The sequence below is a fragment of the Pongo pygmaeus genome, chromosome 13, assembly GCF_028885625.2.
Source record: "Pongo pygmaeus isolate AG05252 chromosome 13, NHGRI_mPonPyg2-v2.0_pri, whole genome shotgun sequence".
NCBI classification, from domain to species: Eukaryota; Metazoa; Chordata; class Mammalia; order Primates; family Hominidae; genus Pongo; species Pongo pygmaeus.
The window spans coordinates 127,152,512-127,175,737 of NC_072386.2; the positions used below are offsets into that span (position 1 = coordinate 127,152,512).

Consider the following 23,226-nt stretch of genomic DNA (forward strand, 5'->3'; position numbering starts at 1 on the left):
CAGGGGCCTACAGTTCCTGGCTCCTGAGAGCTTGTAAGTATCGGTGCTGCAGAGACATCCTGGGCCCAGCCAGTTGAGGGGGCCTCCACTCCACCCTGGGGTGAGCTGGGGGCATTAGCTGGAGAACTATAAAGGAGGTTTGCCCTGCCTACCCAGGAGGTGGGCTTTTGGTGGCAAAGGGCTAGGCCCAGGTGAGGCCAAACTGGGAGCTACGGATTGGCAAGAAACAGATGGAGGGGATGGAACCAGGCAGCTGTGGGCTCCTCGAGCGCCTCGTTTCAGTCCCTGCGTCGTTGGGAACTGCCTGAGTGGGGCTTGAAATCCAGAGGCAGAGGCAGGCACTAAATACCGTGCCACAAATTGTATTTTTAAAGTTCTTACTGTCAAACGCTTCAAACACAGACACCAAAAGAGAGGGGTGCGCAAAACCCACATGCCCATCCCCACCGCGCTTCCCTGGGCCCCACCTGCTCCATGAGCTGCTGGCATGAGGGCCAGGGGACCACCCCGCTTCACGCGCATCTGGCGGACGGGACCCGCCTGGCAATCTGGCCTTTGTGACCCCCACCCCATCAAATGCTGTCTCTCCCCAAGGGCCTCAGGGAAGGTCTGTGGCCTAAGGCATCCTCGCCAGATGCCCCCATCCTGCTGCTACAGGGCTCCCAGAGCTGCCTACACACTCAGAACCTCATTCCGGCACTTTCCAACCACAGCACCCTGTCTCAAGTCAGCTCTGCCAACAGAATCCAGAGCCTGCTTTCACCAACCAGCAGGCGCGGGAGGCGCATAGGGCTAGGCAGCAGGGCTAGGCAGCAGGACCGCTCCACAGTGACTGCTGGAAAGCTCTGGCCTTCACCTGTAGCTAAGGCCAGGGGTCTAGCGGTTCAGACGCCTTGTTTGAAAAACTCAACCACATGATCTGAAAAGATGATTCAATGCTAGAATCCAGTCTGTCCAGCTCTGAAATGTGCAGCTGCGTGACTCACACATCCATCATGTGTGGGTCCCTGTGGTCAGGCCCAGGCAGAAGTGGTCTGAGTCTGCCCCTAACCCCGAGGGCTGAGGACCTGAAGAGAATCTGCCAGCACAAGGCACCAGTTAGGGCAAGAGCAAGTGAGGTGTGGAAGGCCACGGCGTGCTCCAAGGACTGGCTAAGTCAGCAGACAAGAGACAGTGCGGTGAACTACAGAATTTATTAAATAAGAAAGCTATCAATTGGAACAGGAGGAAAAAAAAGTTTAAAAAAAATCTATAGGAAAATAGTCAAAAAAGCATTTAGTGCTTGTCGCCGTCCCTCTGAGGGGGCTGTCAGAAAGGCAGCTGGGACCTGACAGACCCAGGCACATACTTGAAATTCCTGAATTCTAAACTGCATTGTACAAAATGCCACTTGAAACGTCCACCAGAACCCCCAGCCAAAGAGGCACATCTGGACAGCTTCACAGCACGGAATGTGTGACCTTGGTCCCCGTGGGTCCCGGGGCAGGACAGCAGCAGCCACGCAGTGGCCCCTGCACACTCAGGCCATGACTGCAGGGACCGCCCGCTGGGGCCACAAGAGTGACCTGGGAGCCAGAGGGAGCCCTGAGTTTCGATGGAAGGCACAGGTCCCTGCCCAGGGTGGCCATCTCAGAGGCACATTTAGTGTTTGTTCTACTTATGAAATCAAGGACAACCAATTGTACTTATCTTACAACTGATGTTCTGGGATGGGATTGGAAAACACTGATTCCAGAACCACTCTTTTTCTTAAAATCGCTGGCTTTTATGACAATGTCTTCCAAGAGCTCATTAGAATCTATAAGATCGCAGGAATTTCGCCAAGAAGGGCTGCATAGAAACCACAGAGACGACTCGGCCAGGGCTGCTCCCATTGCGGAGGCCAAGAACTGGCCGAGGGCACGACACTGGACTCTTGCGATAAACACTTTACTCTGTGTGAAGACTGCATATTTAAGGACACAACTGCACATTTAGATCAAGCGGTGGTGACCTCAGGGCATACACGGAGCTTCATGCTGAGAACACCCAGGGGTCCTCAAGAGTCTTCCTCCTCGTCTTTAATTTCAGAAATTCTGTCTATAGATTTAAGGATTTCGGCAACAACATTCAGTGTCTCAGCTCCGGAAACCAGTTGCCTGAAAACAAACGCAGATATCAGGATGGGTGGCAGCAGCTACTCAGCAGCAACGGGGTTCTGGGGGGAGAAAGGGGAGGGGTTGGTAGGGGGAAAAACGGAGGGGTTCCAAGGGGTAGGGGAAGGGGAGAGGTTCTGAGTGGGAGGAAGGGGAGGGTTTCCAAGGGGAAGAATGGGGAGGGCTTCCACGGGGGGTGGGGGGGAGAAAGGGGAGGGATTGGTAGGGGGAAAAAGGGGAGAGGTTCTGAGGGGGAGAAAGGGGAGGGATTCCGGGGGGGGTGGGGAAGGAAGGGGAGGGTTTCCAGAGGGAAGAATGGGGAGGGTTTCCACGGGGGGGGGAGGGGTTCCACAGGGGAGGGGTTCTGGGGGGGGGGGAGAAAGGTGAGGGGTTCCGGGGAGAAAGGGACAGAGTTCTGGGGGGGAGAAACGGAAAGGGTCCCAGGGAGATTGGGGTAGGGTTTGCCAGAGGGAGTAAGGGACAGGGTTCCAGGGAGAAACGGACAGAGTTCTTGGGGGTGGGGGGGGAGAAACAGAAGAGGTTCCAGGGAGAAAGGGGTGGGGTTTGCCGGGGGGAGAAAGGGACGGAGTTCTGGGGGGAGAAACAGAAGGGGTTCCAGGGAGAAAGGGGTGGGGTTTGCCGGGGGGAGAAAGGGAAAGAGTTCCAGGGAGAAAGGGGTGGGGTTTGTGGGGGGGGAGAAAGGGCTGGGGTTTGCAGGGGGGCAGAAAGGGACAGGGTTCCAGGGAGAAAGGGGTAGGGTTTGCGGGGGGGCAGAAAGGGACAGGGTTCCTGGGAGAAAGGGGGGGGCTTGGGGGAGAACCACAGGTTTTCCACTCCTAGCTCCTCTTCGAGGAGACCCATACCTGACTTCACAGGAGACGGCTCCCTTGTTCACAGGGAGTGCTCTGGGGGGCCAACACCGCCCTGCAGAGCTCAGCCCAGTGGGTGGCAGACACTCACCACTGTCACAGTGATGGTGGCTGGCGTATCACCAGCCAGGCACAGTAGTAAGGGCCTTCTGGGAATTGCTTTTTCACCAGGAGGGAAACTACCACTATTTCCTTTATTTAGAGCTTTAGTGTCCACAGGTGATGGGGCTGAGATTCAATTCGGGGTGGTGTGGCTGTCTGCACCTCCCAGGTGGGATCAGACACTGCGAGGCAGGTTAGAAAGCTTGTGGTCTGTCCGCACAGTGACCCAGAGAGCTAACAGGACCACTGAGCATGCGTCCCTCCCTGCGGTTCCCTGGTCCTCCAGCCACGGTGCCATCAGCCTGGGCCCCCACCCAGGATCACTGACGACCACTCCAATCTCACCCCTTTCCCCGCCAGGCTTCCCAGTGCCTCCCAGGCACTCACTTAATGGAAGCCTGTGCGCTGTTCATGACCACCCGGAGGTTCTGCAAGGCCACGTCGGCGTTCTGCTTCACCACGGTAAGACTGGCGCCCTGGCCGCACCGCAGGGCTTCATTCTCTCGCTGGAAGTTGGAGACCTGCACCTGGGGGGACGGTTACGGCTAAGGAGCGAGCAGCTCCGAGGCAACCCGGCTGAAAGTCACCACCTGGCGAGGCGAGGGCTTACCCGTGGGGGCCTGGCACTCCGGATGGGTGCTCTGGCCTAACTGGGGGCTCGCCTCTGGAACTGGGGGCCAAATGGCTCCCCCTTCACTCCAGTATATGCCCAGCACCTAGCTCTATGGAAACAGGGACTCCTACAAGTGGACGCCCCGTGCCAGACCCCAAACTCCCAACAGAGCTCCAGGGCCTCCCTCTGCTTCAGGCCCTGACAGGAAGCGGCTGCTGTCCTCATTTGAAGTCCTTTCTCTGCTTGGGCTCAGGGGAAACCCCAGCAGAGTCTTTTGCCTCTTTCTTACTGAATTCATTATGTGACTCCACAAATCAAAGAAAAGCACTGAAGTCCTTTCCTTTAATTACCTGGAGCAAACTGATTTCCTGTTTCAGTTTCACGACGTGGTTTTCTGCCTTTACAGCCCGTTTCTGTTACCCCCAAAAAAAAAACCACAAAAAGCATCACTGATGTCCTCACATCCATACTGGACATGGGCCCCAACCCAGGGAGCAGGAGGCCACCCAACCTGGCTGTGGCCCTTCACAGCCCCTATGCCCCACCCAGTCCCGCCTCCACTCTCAGACCACCCCTGGGAAGGGCTCATCGTGCAGCGTCTGTGTTCTGGCCCCCCACTCCCCACGGATGCCCTCGTGGGCCAGCTATCCCCAGGCACAGTGAGACAGCGACGTCAAGGGACATCGGTCCCAGAGAGCCACATGGCCCTGCTCCCAAGGGCGGGCTGCACCGGCTGCTGAGGACAGCAGCACTTTCTCAGGAGCGCTCCTGCCCCACCCAGCTCATCCGATTCAGAAAGAAACCCATACGGTCATCAGCTCCAGGTTCTGCTCCACCTGCTGAACCACCGACTCCAGGTCGTGGTAGTCGCTTTCCTCCTTGATCATTTTTGCTTCTAATTTCCGCTCAAGTGTCCTCACCCTTGTTAAAGAAAAACCCGAGTTGTTAATTTCTGTGGCTACTTTTAAGAGGACTACAAAAAGATACCTCATTAGCCAGATAAAACCCGCTAAGAGCCTGTGATGGAATGGGTCTCAGGCACCGAGGGGAGGCAGCGGCAGCCTCAGGCCTGGACCTGCAGCCACCAGGCAGGCGTGCAGGGAGCGGCTCTCACAGCACTGCTGCTCCAACAAGGCGTTTGGTGGCTTTTTGTCTAAAGTTTAAAATAAACCTTGGCCAGGTGCCGTGGCTCACGCCTATAATCCCAACACTTTAGGAGCCTGAGGCGGGAGGATTCCTTGAGCCGAGGAGTTTGAGACAAGCCTGGGCAACATAGTGAGACCCTGTCTCTACAAAAATAAGATTTAAAAATTAGCCAGGTGCAGTGGCGAACGCCTGTAGTCCCAGCTACTCAGGAGGCTGACATGGGAGGATCGCTGGAGCCAAGGAGGTCAAGGCTGCAGTGACCCGTGATTTCGCCACTGCACCCAAGCCTGGGTGACACGGCAAGACTGTCTCAAAATAAACTTTTATGCAGAACACAGAAATGTGTTTGATGCTGAACATTTATATACAATAAAACCCAGATCCGGTTTGACTCTGATTACTTCATTATCATTTAAAAACGGATTTCCCTGTGTATTAGATGTTGTGGATTGCATTCCTAACTAAAAGCTTACATACATTTCTGTTTGAGCTTCAGAGAAGCTCTGAACCTCATTCAGCTTTCTTCTCAGCTTAGAATTTTCATCTTTCAGCTGTGGAGAGAGAATATCCTTATTAGAAAGTCAGCATGTCTCGCTCAAAATGGCGTGTGCTTCTGTGGTCTGGCTCCAGAGCCTCCTGATAAGCAGAGATGCTGGGTCAGTGCAGCGTCCACCTGCAGCCACTACAGAGGCAGACCACAGACGGAGGCAGGCGCTTTTCAAAGACCTGTGGTCACAGATGCCGGTTAATTTTACTCAGAGGCCGGGGGCAGTGGCTCGCGCCTGTAATCCCAGCACTTTGGGAGGCCGAGGTGGGCGGATCACAAGGTCAGGAGCTTGAGACCAGCCTGGCCAACATGGTGAAACCCCTGTCTCTACTAAAAATACAAAAATTAGCCAGCAGTGGTGGCGGGCACCTGTAGTCCTAACTACTCGGGTGGGTGAAGCAGGAGAATCACTTGAACTCGGGAGGCGGAGGTTGCAGTGAGCCGAGATCGTGCCACTGCACTCCAGCATGAGCAACAGAGTGAGACACTGTCTCAGGAAAAAAAAATTTTTCTTTTTTTTTGAAACAGAGTTTCGCTCTTGTCGCCTAGGCTGGAGTACAATGGCGCGACCTCGGCTCACCGCAACCTCCGCCTCCCGAGTTCAAGCGATTCTCCTGCCTCAGCCTCCCAAGTAGCTGGGACTACAGGCGCCTGCCACCACGCCTGGCTAATTTTTGTATTTTTAGTAGAGACAGGATTTCACCATGTTGGCCAGGCTGGTCTCAAACTGCTGACCTCAGGTGATCTACCCGCCTCGGCCTCCCAAAGTGCTGAGATTACAGGCGTGAGCCACCTCGCCCAGCTAAAATTTTTTTTTTTTTTTTTACTGAGAGCTTATAACCTTTTAGGTGATTATAATTTTTAAAAAATGTTCCTCCTCTTGGAATACTTAGCAAGCTGGCGACTGCAGCCCGCCTTTACTGAGGGTACAGCCCTGTAAGTGCCCAACTGCATCCAATTCACAGCTTCTAGCTCACCAGTCCTCTTCAGCCGGTTCTATTCCCACGTGTAACCAGAAGCAAAGTCAAAGGGAAAGTGGATAGCAGGCTGCCACGCAAGTCGTCTTGTCCCGGAGATCAAACCACGCCACCCAGGAGGTAGGATGGCTCCAGGTTCTCCCCGGGAGAAGCCGCTGGGACAGGCGCTGTGCCAGAGGGCGCCGCAAGGCTCACTTACTGCTTCGTAACTTATCTGCAGCGTCCGCAGGTGCCTGTCTCCCAGAGACTCTCCATGAGCCGCAAAGTCTGCGCTAGGACTCCCTGCCGGAGAGGCCGGAGACACGCGAGAATCAGTGTCACTCAACGCCCACGAGGGCAGAGACTCGGGCCCTGCCAGCTCCGACGGGGTGGAGAAAAAAGAAAGGTATGTGCTGCAGGGCAACGTGCCGGCAGGGACCCTCTCGGGGTGAGTCTGCTCGATGGCAGACGGCAGGTAGGCCCCACTCCATTGGGTGTCCTCATCCTCCTCCTCATCCAGAAGGTCACCGGCCCCTGTCGGGTCCTCGAAAAATGGCTGCTGATACTCCAGGCCATACCCCCCGGTTTGGGAGGGTGGGGAGTTGTGGTCAAGTCCCAGTAAATGCCTCGAGGCTTCCTAAAAAAAAAAAAAAAAAAATGGAGGCCATGCTTCTGACTCAGAGTGCATCTTCCTCTCTCTGTGTTCTGCCTCGGAACAAGAAGAAAGGCCCAATCTCTCTCATGGAAGGAGCCCAGCAGCTTCTGAGCCCAGAGCTGCTCCCCAGCACTGACGCCTGCCCTGCTCTGCCACACTCATGCACAATTCCTCCTAAGGAGGCTGCAGAGGCCAGAACAGAAACATCCCACAGAGCCATCGCCCACAATGCCGTGGATTTACCTTTGCATAAATTCTGCTGGCCGGATCCTCTTTTGACAGGCCGAGGTTCTTGGTCTTCAGAAACTCTTTAAAGGAGAATGGATTTGCTTCTTCAAGATCTTCAAATCTGTCATCTGAAATAACAGACATCACAAATGCATAAAGTCTACTGAAGAGCGTTGAAGGGGAACCTTCCTGTGCGCCTGTCTTTCCAGAGCATGGCCACATGTGAGATTGGGCAGCCACGCTCGTCACTCTACCATGACTCAGGCGGCACTAGGAAGTGTGAAGGCGGCTGAAGGTGGGCAGTGACACGGACGTGCATCTGCATTTGAAATCTTCTTCCACCCCTCGGCCCCTGCTCCCACACTGTGCTGCTCACTAAAGCTCCCCTGGGGAGCTTTAAAACGACCCAGGCCACTCCATTGCACACACCCAGTTCCCTGATGTGAGGTCAACCTGTGCTAGGAGCTCTCAAAGCTCCTCAGGTGGCCAGGTGTGGTGGCTCACGCCTGTACTCCCAGCACTTTGGGAGGTCGAGGCGGGCGGATCACGAGGTCAGGAGATCGAGACCATCCCGGCTAACACGGTGAAACCCCGCGTCTCTACTAATAATACAAAAAATTAGCCAGGCGTGGTGGTGGGGGCCTGTAGTCCCAGCTACTCGGGAGGCTTAAGCTCCATGTAAAGCTGGCTCCTGTGGCCCCAGCCACCCAGGTGGGGCCTCCCCACTCCCCGATGTCCCCTCGCTCAGGTTCTTCTGCCCTTGCACCTCGCTCCTATTCTAGGGTCGAGACTGAACCCTTGAAATCCCACCCCCACGTGCTCTTTTGGGCTCCAGCTACACCACATAGCCGGTCACATTGACAGTCCCGCCACCAGACACGTGCCTGGCACTGTGTTGGATGGAGACAAGAAGAAAAGGTTGCTGAACTACTCTACCTCCAAAATGTGTCCCGTGGGCTCCTGACGGGCTCTGCTTAGAACATTTCCCCTTTCCATAGCCAAAATCTGCAAAGAAACAATGTCACCCACCATGCTGGCAGGAAGTCTTTATGACCTCACATTTAGTTTTTTTCTTTTGCGCATGGAGTCTCCACTGCAGTGGTTCTCACGGTCTAGAGAACTTTTTTTTTTTTTTGAGACAGAGTCTTGCTCTGTCGCCCAAGCTGGAGTGCAGTGGTGCGATCTAGGCTCCCTGCAAGCTCCGCCTCCTGGGTTCACGCCATTCTCCTGCCTCATCCTCCCGACTAGCTGGGACTACAGGCGCCCGCCACCACGCCCGGCTAATTTTCTTGTATTTTTTGTAGAGACGGGGTTTCACCCTGTTAGCCAGGATGGTCTGGATCTCCTGACCTCCTGATCCGCCTGCCTCGGCCTCCCAAAGTGCTGGGATTACCGGCGTAAGCCACTGCGCCCGGTCAGCCGAGAGAACTTTAAAAAAAACACAAGCTCCCGGACTTGTGACCCTGGAGATGGCCTGACTTGCAGACTGGCCCTGGTGTCTGTGGTCTTAAAGAGGCTCCTCAGCAGGTTTTGAAGCCCAGCCGGGGCAAGCGCGTCCTCTTGTCTTGTGACAACCCCCGAATGTCCTCAGATCCTGGCATAACCACACAAACACTCCTGCACACCCTGGGCACCCAGCGGCACTTCTGCTTGGGTAGAACGAGGATGAACCAGATCGGGCCACTGCCCGGATGTGGAGGCAGATGGAATGCTCCAGCTCGGTTTCCAATCACTGCCCACTAGGTGAAGACACTCCCACTCCAGCCCCACGAGGAAAGCGGGCGTGCTCCTGTGCTCCCCGGGCATTAACCATCCTGTACTGGAACTGTCTGTGGGGAGGTCTCCCCGCAACCAGACTGTGAGCTCCTAGCAGGGGACTCCGCCTTTGAATTCCGAGTGCCTGGCACGCAGTGAGCGCTGTGCTCATTGATGGGTCAATGGACGAGCTCGTGCTGCAGCGGAGGTGCCACAGGTGGCGCGGGAACCGGAGGCGTCCCCGGGGCCTGCGCCCTCGTCTCTCACCTGTGTCTCCCACGGAAGCCAGCACCGAGTTGGGCACATAGCACATAAAGGCCGGCCGAATGCCGAGGAAGGGGGAGTCCAGGTCCCTGCCATGGGGGCGCTCACAGTCTAGCTGGGGGAGACAAGACCGGCGCTCATAGAACGCTGGAGCTGGAAGCAACCACAACAGCGACTTTACTGCGTGCCCGGGCGGCCGCCGCCCACCTGGACCGCTGGACTCGGCCCCTGCCCCGCTCACCGTCGGGAATGGCGAGGCTCCGGGCTCGGGACAGCGGGGTGGCGCCCGGGCGGCGCGGGTAGCCCGACATCGCCGCCGGCCCGGCTGGGCAGGACCTGCCTAGCCAGGCAGCGGCAGCTCCATGGCCCCGGCTCCGCCCGTGCCGCGGCCCGTGTCGCCCGCCCGCGTCGCCCGCCGCTGGGCCGCTCCCGCTCCTCCGAGCCTCTCGCCGCTGCTTCCGCTCCGAGCACCGGAAGCGCGCGCCTGAACGCCTCGGGCCGTCGGCGAGGGGGAGGGGAAGTCGTGAGCGGAAGCGGAAGTGACGACTGAAGCAGGGGCGGAGACGCAAGATGGCGGCTGTGGTGCTGGCGGCGACGCGGTTGCTGCGGGGCTCGGGTTCTTGGGGCTGTTCGCGGCTGAGGTGAGCCAAAGGCGAACCAGGCTTCTACCTGGGGCGGGGGCGGCTCGAGTCTTTCTGGACGCTCCGTCTTTGGTTTCTACTGGTGACATGGCGCCCGTCGGACGGGCTCGCACTTGGGGACACTGGTGTCGTCCCTGAGGCGACGGGGGCCCTGCCTTGCCTTGCGCCTCGAGCCCGGGGATGCAGTCCCATCTGTCTCTCCTCTCCCCGGCTGCTGGGTCCTCTCCCCCCCCTCACCTAACGGGTCGACGGGCTTTCTCCGAGGCCATGCCTCATCTCTGCCCCCGCGCTTCACCTGCCGCGTGCTCCCTCAGGAGGCTGAGCCGGTGGGGGCTCAGCTCTGTTAGACCCGCGGGGTTCTGACACCAGGGTCCTGGCTCTCGGTTGCTGCGCTCTGTCCGTTGATCTCTGACGTTTAAGAACCCTTTCCGTCCCCACCGCTCCTCCCGCCCAAGTGACCGGGCCTGCCTTTCCCCACGCTGGAACTTTGTTCCGACAGCACAGGCGTCGTGCCTCCCCACACAACTAGCGCTGTTTCAGGGGTGCGGAGGTGCTGCCTCCAGGAGATGGATACAGACTGGAGCGTGAACAAAATATCGGCAGTCGCGTAAATGCTTTGGAGTAAACAAGCAGCCTTTCGTGATAGAAAATAACAGGAAAGACTAGACTGATGAGAGATAGTCCTCCATCAGGGTGACATTTAAGGGAAGAGCTGAAGAATGAAAGAAGGGGTAGGCATGGGCAAAGGGCAAGCCCTGGAACGGTGAAGCAGCTTTGGGGATGATGAGTCAAATGTATTCCAGGAATTGACAGAAGAATCAGTGTGACCAGGACCTATGGGGGTGTGGGGGTTCAAGAGATGAGTTTGGAGAGGGAGACAGAGGCCAAGTCACACCCGGCCTTCAGACCAGGTTAATAAGGGATATGGCTTTTATCTAAGACTTCGGTGATGCTGTTGGAGGGCAGAGCTGTTAAATGCTTTATGTGTACAAACTGCACTTAGAGTGAGTTACTGTTAATAAGCCCTGTTTTTACAGAGATAGCTACTAAGACCCAAAGGATGGAACCGGCTTGCTCCGGGTCCCGTGGCTGAGCCTTTGTTGTCAGCCTCTGCTTTGTCTTCCAAAGTCTGTAGAAATAAGTCCTGTAGAAAGGCAGATGCTGACTTTTAACCCAGACAAAACATAACTAACTGCACCTAACACGTCATCACAGGTTCGTTGTCTCAAGCCTGTTGTAACTGGGCTGCTTTCTGTTTTAGGTTTGGACCTCCTGCGTACAGACGGTTTAGTAGTGGTGGTGCCTATCCCAACATCCCCCTCTCTTCTCCTTTACCTGGAGTACCCAAACCTGTTTTTGCTACAGTTGATGGACAGGAAAAGTTTGAAACCAAAGTGACCACATTGGATAATGGGCTTCGCGTGGCATCTCAGAATAAGTTTGGACAGTTTTGTACAGTAGGAAGTAAGTACTGTTGTGGTGTCGTGGGTGGTCCTGCAGTTTTAACATGCACATGCTTTAGTTGACTGTTAGTTGTAATTAGCATGCCAATTATGAATTGTACCCTGAGTGGAAACAAAGTGTACGATTTCGTAAATGTTGAGCTTCACATATACCTGTGAAACCATCAGCACAATCACCCTCATGTAATTAAATCTGATTATTATGTCGTATTGACGTTTTAAAATGTTTGTCTTGATTAAATCTTATTTTGAATATCTGATGCAACCTGTCAGTTTTCTTTTTACTACTAGTTCTCATCAATTCAGGATCGAGATATGAAGCGAAATACCTTAGTGGAATTGCTCACTTTTTGGAAAAATTGGCATTTTCGGTCAGTGCCCAGTTTTGTAATTTTTTAGACTATACTTTTGAAGGATGTTTGAGATTTTTCTTGTCTATAATTGTTATTTTAATAAATTATTAAGTTGCTAAGTTAATGTTAATAAAAGACTTTTAAGTTAAAAGATAATTTTTTGCGTGTGTTAAAGGCAAAAATAAATTTTTTTAAAAAAATTGTATTTTAGGGATAGCCTGGATTGCTTATTTAGGTTTTCTTATTTATTTTTACTAGTCTACTGCTCGATTTGACAGCAAAGATGAAATTCTGCTTACGTTGGAAAAGCATGGGGGTATTTGTGACTGCCAGACATCAAGGTACACCAGCTTTTACGTACAAACTGACTTTGGGTCCGTGGGAACTGACGTTCTTGTCGTTGCTCAGATTCCCTTTGAGCCCCTCCCATCGGGAGGCGTGGAGATTCACGGGGAGAAGGAGCCCTGTCCTGGATGGAGACTTGGGTGGGCAGCGCCTACGCAGAGAAGCATAGCCCCCAGGAGCTCAGTTCACCCCCGTCAGTTCATCCAGGCTGTTGGCTGCATGCCAGGGAGGTAGAGCAGGCCCTGTTCCCAGATAGAGCAGAGGACCTTATATACGTACTGGACCCAGTAGCCAAAGGCTGTAGGAGCCAGGAGGATGAGTGGCTGACTTGGTCTGGAGTTGGGAAAGGAATCATAGGAAAGGCAGGGTTGGGCTGGTTCCTGAAGGAGTTTGCTAGACACACGGGGCACAAAGCATTCCAGACCGGGAGACGGCAGGGGCAAAAGGCACCAAGCCAGGGAGGTGCCGGCTGCTTGGTGGAGGGAGGGGGCAGTGTTGCCTGGAGTACAGTACAGTGGTCTTTGCATGCCAGGTGTGGAGCTTGTTCAGAAAGCACTGGGCAATGTGAGATGGGTGAATATAGATCACAGATTTTTAAAATTGTTAATGATTTAAGTTTGAATGCTAAAGAAATTACACATAAAGGACACATTAAATGCTAAGAATTGAAATTAGCTTGGAGGTAACATATTCACGTTCTAAAACAAGGCCTCTTAATACTCCCTGACTCCCAGCTGCCCCTGCCAGGTTCCTGCCTGGTGTGTTTGATTCTCCGACTCTTGCCTCGAATCTCACTCATCCCAGATGAACGCCTTTCTCTGGCCAGGTGGCCGGTGTCATGACTCAGACCCAGCCCCCCTCGCCCTCAGCTCAGGCTTTTGTTCTTGCCATTCTCTCCATGTGGGCCAAAGTCACTGAGAATGGCTCCTCTTCAGGGTGATGGTCCAGCCAAGTCCCCTCTTCAGAGGCACTGGTGACCACGTCCTGCCTCCCAAGCTCCCTCTTCTTCGCGGCTGTTGCGTCTGTTCTGCATGGTCTCACTTGATCACACTTGATCTCAGATCACCTCATGATTTCGTGCCCGTCCCATGGGCCAGCTCTGCTCTTCTGACTGTGCAGTGCCTCATGCCGGGAACAGATGTTACAGCGAGACAGAAGCTCCATACGAGCCAGCCATTGCTGTCCCCCAAGCCAGCTGAGGCCGATCATGTTTCCACACTCACCAGTGGGTTCATTCAGTCAACAGGAGGCTGGGATGAAACACTTCACCTTTTGAGAGAGACTATAGTTACAAAAACCTCTATCAGAAGTGGCTCCATTTTGACTCAAGCTGTGTGTAGCTGTGAGTCCTGCCTACCAAGCATTCACACTGTAAGACAGGAAAAGAGAAAGGGGAAAAGTGTCTGCTGTTCCCCGACAAAGGGTAGGAGGTGCCCCCTGGCACGCAAAGGCCAAGTGTCCCTGAAATGTCTGCTGGGCCCCAACAAAAGGTAGGAGGTGCCCCTGGCACGCAAAACCCAAGCGTCCCCTGGCTGTTGAGCAGAGTGTGAGTTCAGGGCCTGGCATTGTGGGCTTGTTTTTTCTTCCAGAGACACCACCATGTATGCTGTGTCTGCTGATAGCAAAGGCTTGGACACGGTGGTTGGCTTACTGGCTGATGTGGTTCTGCAGCCCCGGCTAACAGGTGTGGATCCCAGCCACTGGCGTTTGAGGTGGGCCTGGACATAGGGAAGACCGGAAAGGTTTGCAGAAGCCCTGTAGCCATGAGGAAGAGCACCATGTAATTGGAGCTTTAGGCCAACACAAAGTGACAGCGAGATCTCATAAGAAATAGCGCTGGGGCTGGGCATGGTGGCTCACACCTGGAATCCCAGGACTTTGGGAGGCTCAGGCAGGCAGATCACTTGAGCCCAGGAGTTTGAGACCAGCCTGGGCAACATGGCGAAACCCTGTCTCTACAAAAAAGATACAAGAATTAGCTGGGTGTGGTTGCTTACACTTAGAGTCCTAGCTACTCGGGAGGCTGAGGTAGGAAGATCGTTTGAGCCTGGGAGGTTGAGGCTGCAGTGAGCCATGATTGTGCCATTGCCCTCCAGCCTGGGCAACAGAGTGAGGCTCTGTCTCAAAAAAAGAAAGGAAGAAAGAAATAGTGCTAGTAGCCAGGCGTGCTGGTTCATGCCTGTAATCCCAGCATTTGGGGATGCAGAGATGGGAGGATCACTTAAGCCCAGGAGTTCGAGACCAGCCTAAGCAACATAGCAAGACTCTGTTCTACACAAAAAGGAAAAAAAAACTACTGATGATTGTAAAAGTCCTTAGTGTTTGAGAGAGTGTGTATTTGAGACATCTGTGCCCTGGGATGTTTTTAGTGAAATTGGTCCTTTCATTTCAGAAGGGCACCTCAGACTGTCTTTAAACAAGTGGAATGGTATGTGCCAGAAATTTCCATTTCACTGTTTCCATTACCCTCCTCAGCCTTGCAGATGGCAGGACTTTGAGTCCCTGTCAGGGGTGGACCAGGAGAGGGGATTGTTGGCTTTTCCAGATACCCTAAGGGTGCAGTTTCACAGCAGCTTGGGCTTGGTGTTCAAAGGCTACAGTCCCACGTTAAGATCTTGTGGTCACAACTGATGAAAGGCACCCTTGACATCTGTCTGTGCCTCTGTTTCTTTCTGGAGATAGAGTCTCTCTCTGTCACCCAGGCTGGAATGCAGTGGCACGATCTCGGCTCACTGCAACCTCCACCTCCCAGGTTCAAGCGATTCTCCTGCCTCAGCCTCCTGAGTAGCTGGGATTACAGGCGCCTGCCATCGCGCCCAGTTAATTTTTGTATTTTTAGTAGAGACGGGGTTTCACAGTGTTGGCCAGGCTGGTCTTGAACTCCTGACCTCAGGTAATCCACCCACCTCGGCCTCCCAAAGTGCTGGGATTACAGGCATGAGCCACTGCGTCCAGCGTGTGCCTCTGTTTCTAAGCACCTTCGTGTCTGGTCTTGTGTCCTCACAGCAGCACTTGGGACAGACAGGTCCAGTGTCTTTGGTGCCTTTCACCAGCAAGGAAGCCAGGGCTTAGCAGGCTCACGTGGCTGCTTCATGGCTGAGGTGGGATGAGAGGCCCAGGCCCCCTAGCTCCTGCTCCCTGTAGCAGTCCCCCTTACTCACACAAGCACCCAGTCTGCCCCTAGATGAAAGCAGAGGTGACTGCCAACAGCTACCAACAGGTGATACTCAGGCCAGCATACAAGCTGTGGGTCACTGCTGTGTTCCTCATCTGCGCCTGTGCAGACTGAGCCCTCGCCTTTGCGTTCTCTTGCAGATGAAGAAGTCGAGATGACACGGATGACGGTCCAGTTTGAGCTGGAGGACCTGAACCTGCGGCCTGACCCAGAGCCACTTCTCACCGAGATGATTCATGAAGTAAAATGTCGAACTTGAGAATGCCCCCGCATCTCGAACAATGGTCCTCAGGACACCAGGGGTGGTGGGGAGGGTGCCTCCTTGATGTTGTCCTTGCAGGTGATGGATAAATACAGAGCATTTTTTTGTTTTTTGAGATGAGATTTCTCCACATTGCCTACGCTGGTCTCGCACTCCTGGGCTCTGCTCAGGTGATCCTCCTGCCTCTGCCTCCCAAGTAGCTGGGATTACAGGCGTGAGTCACCGCACCCAGCTTAGAACATTCTTGATTTCTGAGTCTGCTGTTTATACCATGTTCGTATTTTCCAGTTTTTATAGTAACTAGGTCTTTACTACTAAACACGATTAATCTTAGGCTTTTTGTGAATTTGTATTCTGGAGAGGCAGATTTTACTCTTTTTATAAATATGCACACAGCTGCTATTGCCAGACTGCAAGTAAAATATCAGCTTGCGTCGGATTTTCCCAGGGCTGGCTGCAGATGGGTGCTGGTGCTGCTTGTTGGAGGAAGCCTGGTCGTGCTGTCTTCAGTCACCTGTGTCTGTGACTCTTCCCCATTAGGCGGCTTACAGGGAGAACACAGTTGGCCTCCACCGTTTCTGCCCCACAGAAAACATAGCAAAGATCAACCGAGAGGTGCTACATTCCTACCTGAGGAACTACTACACTCCCGACCGCATGGTGCTGGCCGGCGTGGGCGTGGAGCACGAGCATCTGGTGGACTGTGCCCGGAAGTACCTCCTGGAGATCCAGCCGGCCTGGGGGAGCGCAGAGGCCGTGGATATTGACAGATCTGTGGCCCAGTACACTGGGGGGATTGCCAAGGTGAAGTGGCGGGAATGTCTCATGGCCTCGGGTGGGGAACACGTTCCCTGGCCCGTGGTGTGGCATGTTTTTGTATTGATTCTGAGGGTGATAGGTGTTGACTGCACCTGTAGCTTTGCCTTAACACATACTGTAGTCCCACAACAGGGCATGGAATATGTCTCCTGCTGAGGGTGAGTGCTGCTAGGTCTGAGTGCAACCCCCGCAGAAGGTGGACTCAGTTCTTTCCTCTAGGGGAGTGGGTCTGCCGCTGCCTGCATTGCGTTGTTTTGTTTTTTTTTTTTTTTTTGAGATGGAGCCTCGCTTTGTCACCCAGGCTGGAGTGCTGTGGTGCAATCTCGGCTCACTGCAACCTCCACCTCCCAGGTTCAAGTGATTCTTCTGCCTCAGCTGCCCAAGTAGCTGGGATTACCACCACGCCCGGCTAAATTTTGTATAGAGATGGGGTTTCACTATGTTGGCCAGGCTGGTCTCAAACTCGTGACCTCATGATCTGCCTGCCTCGGCCTCCCAAAATGCTGGGATTACAGGCGTGAGCCACCGCGCCCAGCTTTTATTTATATATATGTATATATATATTTTTTTGTCTTTTTGGTAGAGATGGAGTTTTGCCATGTTGCCCAGGCTGGTCTTGAACTCCTGGACTCAAGTGATCTGCCCACCTTGGCCTCCCAAAGTGCTGGGATTTTAGGCATGAGCCACTGTGCCTGGCTGGCATTGGATTTCTGTGTAAGCACTCTGAAGATGATCTCATCTGGGGTTTGCGAGCCCTCACTGTTTTTCACATGGCGACACTTGCTTGTTTTCTTGGTTACAGCTAGAAAGAGACATGTCTAATGTCAGCCTGGGCCCAACCCCCATCCCCGAGCTCACGCACATCATGGTTGGACTGGAGAGCTGCTCGTTCCTGGTGAGTCCTGGTGCTGAGTCTGATGGCGTTCCTGATGCAGTGTGGCCGGCTCAGCCAGCCCTGCCCTCCGTCCCTGGCGTCTGATGGCACTCCTGACGTGGCGTGGGTGGCTCAGCCCGCTTTGCCCTCTGTCCCTGGCATCAAGCGGTGCTCCTGATGCAGTGTGGGCGACTCAGCCAGCTCTGCCCTCTGTCCCTGGCGTCCGACAGCGCTCCTGACACAGCGTGGGTGGCTCAGCCAGCTCTGCCCTTTGTCCCTGGCATCCGACGGCGCTCCTGACGCGGCATGGGCGGCTCAGCCAGCTCTGCCCTCTGTCCCTGCAGGGGGAGGACTTCATCCCCTTTGTCCTCCGTCCCTGCAGGAGGAGGACTTCATCCCCTTTGCCCTCCGTCCCCGCAGGGGGAGGACTTCATCCCCTTTGCCCTCCGTCCCCGCAGGGGGAGGACTTCATCCCCTTTGCCCTCCGTCCCTGCAGGAAGAGGACTTCATCCCCTTTGCGGTGTTGAACATGATGATGGGCGGAGGCGGCTCCTTCTCGGCTGGCGGGCCTGGCAAGGGCATGTTCTCCAGGCTCTACCTCAACGTGCTCAACAGGTTGGTTGCACTCTTTTCTGTATCCTTAGGCCGCCAGGCCAGGCCAGGTGTATTTTTGGACCATGAGGCCACCTTCCAGGTGACTTTTCTCCAGTTTCCCGTGGCCTGATCCTGGCGAGTCCCCTTCACTCCCATGACTCTCGCTTCCTCCCAGGCACCACTGGATGTATAACGCGACCTCCTACCACCACAGCTACGAGGACACTGGCCTCCTCTGCATCCATGCCAGCGCCGACCCAAGACAGGTGAGGGCCCCGCCTGCCACCATCCTCGGCGCGGCTGCCTGTCCAGACCTGGGCGTCCCTGCCTAGATGGGTTAGCAGGCTGGCGGGCGCAGGCCACACTGTTATCGCCTTGCCCTTCTTCACAGGTTCGAGAAATGGTAGAAATCATCACAAAGGAGTTTATTTTAATGAGCGGAACCGTGGACGCGGTAAGTGCAGTGTGGTGCCATTTCCAGGTGTGCCTGTGGTGTCTGACAGGAGACAGCCATGTTGTAGGAGTGGCCACCTGTGGGCCTGGTCCCTGAGCCTCAGGGCCAAGGTTCCGGCAGGGCAGGGCAGGGCAGCCAAGGAGGCACAGCCTGGGGCTGAGCTGCTCCACCTGGGAGCCCGCTGAGGCTGTTCTTCCCTGGTCCAAACCCCGAAAACAGAAAAACAGACCACCGCCCTCCCCCAGCGCTCGGTCCACTTCTTTCTCTGAGCCACTGGGGACTGACCGTGTGACCCTCTCAGCTTTGCTGGTGAAACGCTGGAGGAGTTTGTGCGTCTTCCTCAGCCACTCCTGTGAGGTGACTGGGGTGAAGCAGCTAGCACAGGTGGGCTGCAGCATGGGGTGTCTCGAGCCTTTCCCTGGCTCCATTCTATGTTTGAAACTGTATTTGTTTACCAATTTTTTTTTTCTTTTTAAGATGGAGTCTTACTGTGTCACCCAGGCTGGAGTGCAGTAGCTCAAATTCGGCTCACTGCAACCTCCACCTCCCGAGTTCAAGCCATTCTTCTGCTTCAGCCTCCCAAGTAGCTGGGATTATAGGCATGCGCCACCACGCCTGGCTAATTTTTGTATTTTTAGTAGAGACGGGGTTTCACCATGTTGGCCAGGATGGTCTCAAACTCCTGACCTCAAGTGATCCGCTGCCTCGGCCTCCCAAGGTGCTGGGATTACAATTACAGGTGTGAGCCACCATGCCTCTCTGTTTACTAATTTTTTAAGCTTAGTTTTTGATGCTTTATATGTCTGGGAACCTCGTTACTTCCTGGACCAGAACTGGTACAAATAAGCAAGTTTTATACACACACACACACACACACTTTTTTTTTTTTTTTTTTTTTTGAGACAGAATCTTGCTCAGGCTGGAGTGCAGTGGCATGATCTCAGCTCACTGCATCCTCCACCTCCCGGGTTCAGGTGATTCTTCTACCTTAGCCTCCTGAGTAGCTGGGATTACAGGCGTGTGTCACCACCCTAGCTAATTTTTTTGTTTTTTGTTTTTTGTTTTGAGACGGAGTCCTGCTCTGTTGCCCAGGCTGGAGTGCGGTGGCACGATCTCAGCTCATTGCAACCTCCGCCTCCCGGGTTCAGGTGATTCTCCTACCTCAGCCTCCTGAGTAGCTGGGATTACAGGCACCCATCACCACACCTGGCTAATTTTTTGTATTTTTAGTAGAGATGGGGTTTCACCATGTTGGCCAGGCTGGTCTTGAACTCCTGACCTCAAGTCATCTGCCCATCTCGGCCTCCCCAAGTGCTGGGATTACAGGTGTGAGCCATTGCACCCAGCCCCGTGGCGAATTTTTGTATTTTTAGTAGAGACGGGGTTTTACCATGTTGGCCAGACTGTCTCGAACCGCTGACCTCAGGTGATCCACCTGCCCTGGCCTCCCAAAGTGCTGGGATTACAGGCGTGAGCCACTGCACCCGGCCAGGAAAAAAAGCATTCAAGAAATAAAATTGTGGTTACATTAATATGCTTCAGTTCCACTCATGCACTGCTAGAAAAACAGTCCTCCACTAATGTGAAGTCAACTTGAAATAAATATGAAGTATTTAGGTATTGCTTAAAGTTGCAAAAAGACCTGTCTAAATTAAGAATTGTTTTACTTAAAAGAAATGGTATAGAGGCCAGATCCAGTGGCTTTTGCCTGTTATCCCAGCACTTTGGGAGACCAAGGTGGGAGGATCACCTGAGCCCAGGAGTTCAAGACTGGCCTGGGCAACAGAGCAAGACCCTGTGTCTATTTAAGGGAAAAAAAAAAAAAGGCGTAGAATCTCTGCGGCCCATGAGTTTTTGGTGTTTGTTTTTCAGTGTGCTGGCTCCTAGATCTGCCGGCACGTCTTTCTCACAGCACCCCTGCCTGTTGCCTGTGCCCTGAGACAGTCTGAAGGCAGCCTAGGACCCGCACTGCCTCCCTCAGAACCTCCCAGGGACTTTGCTAAAATCAGCTGCCTGGGCCCTGCACTAGAGGCGTCTGGGGAAGCCCCAGAACCTGTGTTTCATTTGTTTCCCCCTGAAACAAATGAAACACGGCAAACCATGTTGCCACCTTGGGGTCCTGGCGTTTAGGAGTTGACTATTTTACCTTCTCCTGCTGCGTGTCACACAGACAGTGAAGAAGAACTCAAGGGAGGCACATTGTTCTCATATTTCAAGTGTGGTAGAAGCCAGGTAACACGTAGCACAGCCCTTCCCTAGAAAACCTGAAGGGGAGACCAGCAGGGTTGCCTGTGACTTGGGCCTGGGTTCCCGCCTTTTTTTTTTTTTGTGACGGAGTCTCGCTGTGTCGCCCAGGCTGGAGTGCAGTGATGTGATCTCGGCTCACTGCAAGCTCCGCCTCCTGGGTTCATGCCATTTTCCTGCCTCAGCCTCCTGAGCAACTGGGACTACGGGCGCCCGCCACCACACCCGGCTAATTTCTTTTTGTATTTTTAGTAGAGAAGGGGTTTCACTGTGTTAGCCAGGATGGTCTCAATCTCCTGACCTCGTGATCTGCCTGCCTCAGCCTCCCAAAGTGCTGGGATTACAGGCGTGAGCCACCGTGCCCGGCTTCCCTTCCCTTTCTTATATTCAGCTTTGGGCACAGAGATGGCCTTTTACCATTGCTCGAGTGGGGGTGGAAGGTGGCATGGGGCGAGTACGTGCTCACCTGACCGGACGCTGGCCCCAGGTGGAGCTGGAACGAGCCAAGACGCAGCTGACGTCAATGCTCATGATGAACCTGGAGTCCAGGCCTGTGATCTTCGAGGATGTGGGGAGGCAGGTGCTGGCCACTCGCTCCAGAAAGTTGCCGCACGAGCTGTGCACGCTCATCCGTGAGTACCGCAGGGGTAGTGAGGGGCTGCCGCAGGCCTCGGCTAGGCTCAGAGGAGGCCATCTCGCCCTCCCGCTGGCCGTGGTGGGCCTGTGGTATGTCCATCACACCCGGAATCTGGGGCCTTCACCAGTTGTCCTCAGCAGGGGCAGCCAAGGGCAGGGCCGTGGGGTCGCAGACCTGGTCTCACTTCCCGGCCCCACCATGTACCTGCTGCCTCCTTGGCAGGTGACCCCACCCTCTGCACCCCCGGGAGGGGCTGTCACTACTTTCCAGAGCTGTTAAAGAACTCAAGTTAGTAGGCGAAAAGGGCTCAGTAGAGGACTGCTACATTGTACGTGGAGCAGCGGCGGCTCGGAATGCCGCTGTACCGTTGCTGGCTCTCAGGCAGGAGTCTCAGCCCCAGGTTTCCGGGGCCCCCATGAGTGACCTTAGGAGGTCTGCATTTCCTGAAACTGTGTGCCAAGTTGTATGTACATCGGACTCTTCTGGGAGACAGGCTTAAAACCTGGCACAGGCTGCCTATTAAGTTGGGGTGGCTCAGGCTTATGATGTCACCTGTGGGCATCTCCTTTCCAGGCCTGGAGTCCCGGGCACTTGCCCTGTCCCGTGTGGGCCCTTGTCCTTCCCTCAGGAGCCCCCGCTTAAATCCTCAAGCGAGTGTCCAGCCTCTCTCGGGCCTCGTCTTCTGTAGAAAACAGACCCACCTGGACTCTATCCCTCCTGTCCTGAGGTTCCTGGGTGCAGCCCTTTGGCCCTCTCTCACCCCGCCCTTCTGTCCATGCGGCCCTCAGGGGCTCAGGGTTTTTTCTGCAGACCCGTCCTAAAGTGAGTTCGTCAGACATGGAGCTTGCTGTTCTGTAAGTGTAACTCTTCTTGGGTGGCTTTGTCCTACATTTTTAGGTCATTGCCATGTCCCCATTTACTGAGAACTCACTTCTGTCACTTTTGGACTCACCCTTGGCTACACCCAGTGGCTGCCTTTGGGCCCAGGTGCCCCCAGCAGCAGCACAGCGTGAGTGAGTGGTACAGACCAGCCACCCCCTCCGTGTGTTTACTGACGCAGCCTCAGCGTGGAGGCTGTGGCGCGCTTGTGTGACGTGCGTTTGCCCTCTGCACTAGGCAACGTGAAGCCGGAAGATGTGAAGAGAGTTGCTTCTAAGATGCTCCGAGGGAAGCCGGCAGTGGCCGCCCTGGGTGACCTGACTGATCTGCCCACGTACGAGCACATCCAGACCGCCCTGTCGAGCAAGGACGGGCGCCTGCCCAGGACGTACCGGCTCTTCCGGTAGAGCTGCTCCCCGGCCTGACAGACCTAGGAGCTGCAGCTGGAGTCCGTTTCCGTGCGTGTTAGTTTGGACATGAATTTAGTCTAAAAAGCTGTCTGGTTGTATACACGGTGCGAACAATGTCGCCGCAGCACCCACGCGGTTTGCATTATTTCAGAATTCAATGTGCCGATCAGTGGAGTCAGTATTGAGCCTGACCACCGCAAGCCAGAAAGCAGGTGAAGTGCCCAGCGCTGGAGTGCAGCGTGCCACCAGGAGGGCGCTCCTGGTCAGCGCTCCCCTCCTCAGGGGCTTTGGGCACATGGGGCCCCGCAGGTTCCTTGGAGGAGCCCTAAGCCGGGAGGCAGCAGAGATCAACCTATCAGAGCCTCCCCGGAGGCCACCGTGCTCCTGTGTTGGGTACCAGGACTCACCTCTGACAAACAGGACAAGGCAAGGGCCCAGTCAGCTCCGAGGAGCACGGTCCACGCGTGTGCACACGGCTTCCTTGGTAATAAAGAGCTGGCATCTTTCTTAGCACGGTGTTTTTCTTCTCGCCTGGGGAGGGGCGGTTCTTAAGGGCTGTCTGAATTGGCAGCTTTTCTAACATGGAGGCCTTCCTCCCTGTGAATCATCTGGTTTGACCCCGTGTCTTGAAGCTGTTCTCGTGCGACGCGCTGATGTCAGGGGTGTCGCAGCATGCATGGGGCAGGGTGACGGCGGGGGGTAATGGTGACCGGCAGTGAAGCCTGCAGGTGCCTTAGAGGTGGGGAGCACCGCCAAGCCAAGGAATGGCCGCAGATGTGGGTGTTTCCAGAGATCTGAAAGGCCGC

At 54.7% G+C, this 23,226-nt stretch overlaps 2 protein-coding genes across 11 annotated transcripts; one reads left to right on the forward strand and one right to left on the reverse strand.

Annotated features, from left to right (window-relative positions):
* Positions 1-1,174: 1,174 nt before the first annotated feature.
* Positions 1,175-9,786, reverse strand: ENTR1 (endosome associated trafficking regulator 1). 7 transcript variants are annotated; one of them, XM_054500675.1, is made up of 10 exons: positions 9,512-9,786; positions 9,274-9,423; positions 8,188-8,256; positions 7,267-7,379; positions 6,589-7,005; positions 5,343-5,416; positions 4,529-4,640; positions 4,070-4,132; positions 3,494-3,633; positions 1,175-2,138 (listed from the first exon to the last, which is right to left on the reverse strand). In XM_054500675.1, the coding sequence occupies exons 1-10, from the start codon at positions 9,579-9,581 to the stop codon at positions 2,039-2,041; spliced, it is 1,308 nt and encodes a 435-aa protein (XP_054356650.1). In that variant the 5' UTR covers positions 9,582-9,786; the 3' UTR covers positions 1,175-2,038. The 7 variants fall into 7 exon arrangements, with proteins under 7 accessions (XP_054356650.1, XP_054356652.1, XP_063506138.1 ...); XM_054500677.1 differs by lacking the exon at positions 8,188-8,256; XM_063650068.1 differs by lacking the exon at positions 3,494-3,633 and having other exon boundaries at positions 9,512-9,764.
* Positions 9,772-22,930, forward strand: PMPCA (peptidase, mitochondrial processing subunit alpha). 4 transcript variants are annotated; one of them, XM_054500670.2, is made up of 13 exons: positions 9,772-9,911; positions 11,173-11,375; positions 11,666-11,745; positions 11,986-12,068; positions 13,662-13,756; positions 15,388-15,488; positions 16,050-16,313; positions 17,131-17,223; positions 17,699-17,817; positions 17,972-18,062; positions 18,188-18,250; positions 20,886-21,126; positions 22,248-22,930. In XM_054500670.2, exons 1-13 carry the CDS (start codon positions 9,841-9,843, stop codon positions 22,415-22,417), a joined length of 1,674 nt encoding a protein of 557 aa, XP_054356645.1. In that variant the 5' UTR covers positions 9,772-9,840; the 3' UTR covers positions 22,418-22,930. The 4 variants fall into 4 exon arrangements, with proteins under 4 accessions (XP_054356645.1, XP_054356646.1, XP_054356644.1 ...); XM_054500671.2 differs by having other exon boundaries at positions 20,982-21,126; XM_054500669.2 differs by having other exon boundaries at positions 20,982-22,272.
* Positions 22,931-23,226: the final 296 nt, after the last annotated feature.

What these genes read in the sequence shown, in the direction of transcription:
- ENTR1 (XM_054500675.1), bottom strand. Translation starts at nt 9,581, where the DNA reads ATGTCGGGCTACCCGCGCCGCCCGGGCGCCACCCCGCTGTCCCGAGCC. An exon ending in GAGCCTCGCCATTCCCGACG is followed by an intron (nt 9,424 to 9,511) that starts GTGAGCGGGGCA and finishes GGTTGCTTCCAG; the next exon opens with CTCCAGCGTTCTATGAGCGC. An exon ending in AGAACCTGGAGCTGATGACC is followed by an intron (nt 4,133 to 4,528) that starts GTATGGGTTTCT and finishes TGGGGGTAACAG; the next exon opens with AAACGGGCTGTAAAGGCAGA.
- PMPCA (XM_054500669.2), top strand. Translation starts at nt 9,841, where the DNA reads ATGGCGGCTGTGGTGCTGGCGGCGACGCGGTTGCTGCGGGGCTCGGGT. An exon ending in ACACTGGGGGGATTGCCAAG is followed by an intron (nt 16,314 to 17,130) that starts GTGAAGTGGCGG and finishes TCTTGGTTACAG; the next exon opens with CTAGAAAGAGACATGTCTAA. An exon ending in TGGAGAGCTGCTCGTTCCTG is followed by an intron (nt 17,224 to 17,698) that starts GTGAGTCCTGGT and finishes CCGTCCCTGCAG; the next exon opens with GAAGAGGACTTCATCCCCTT.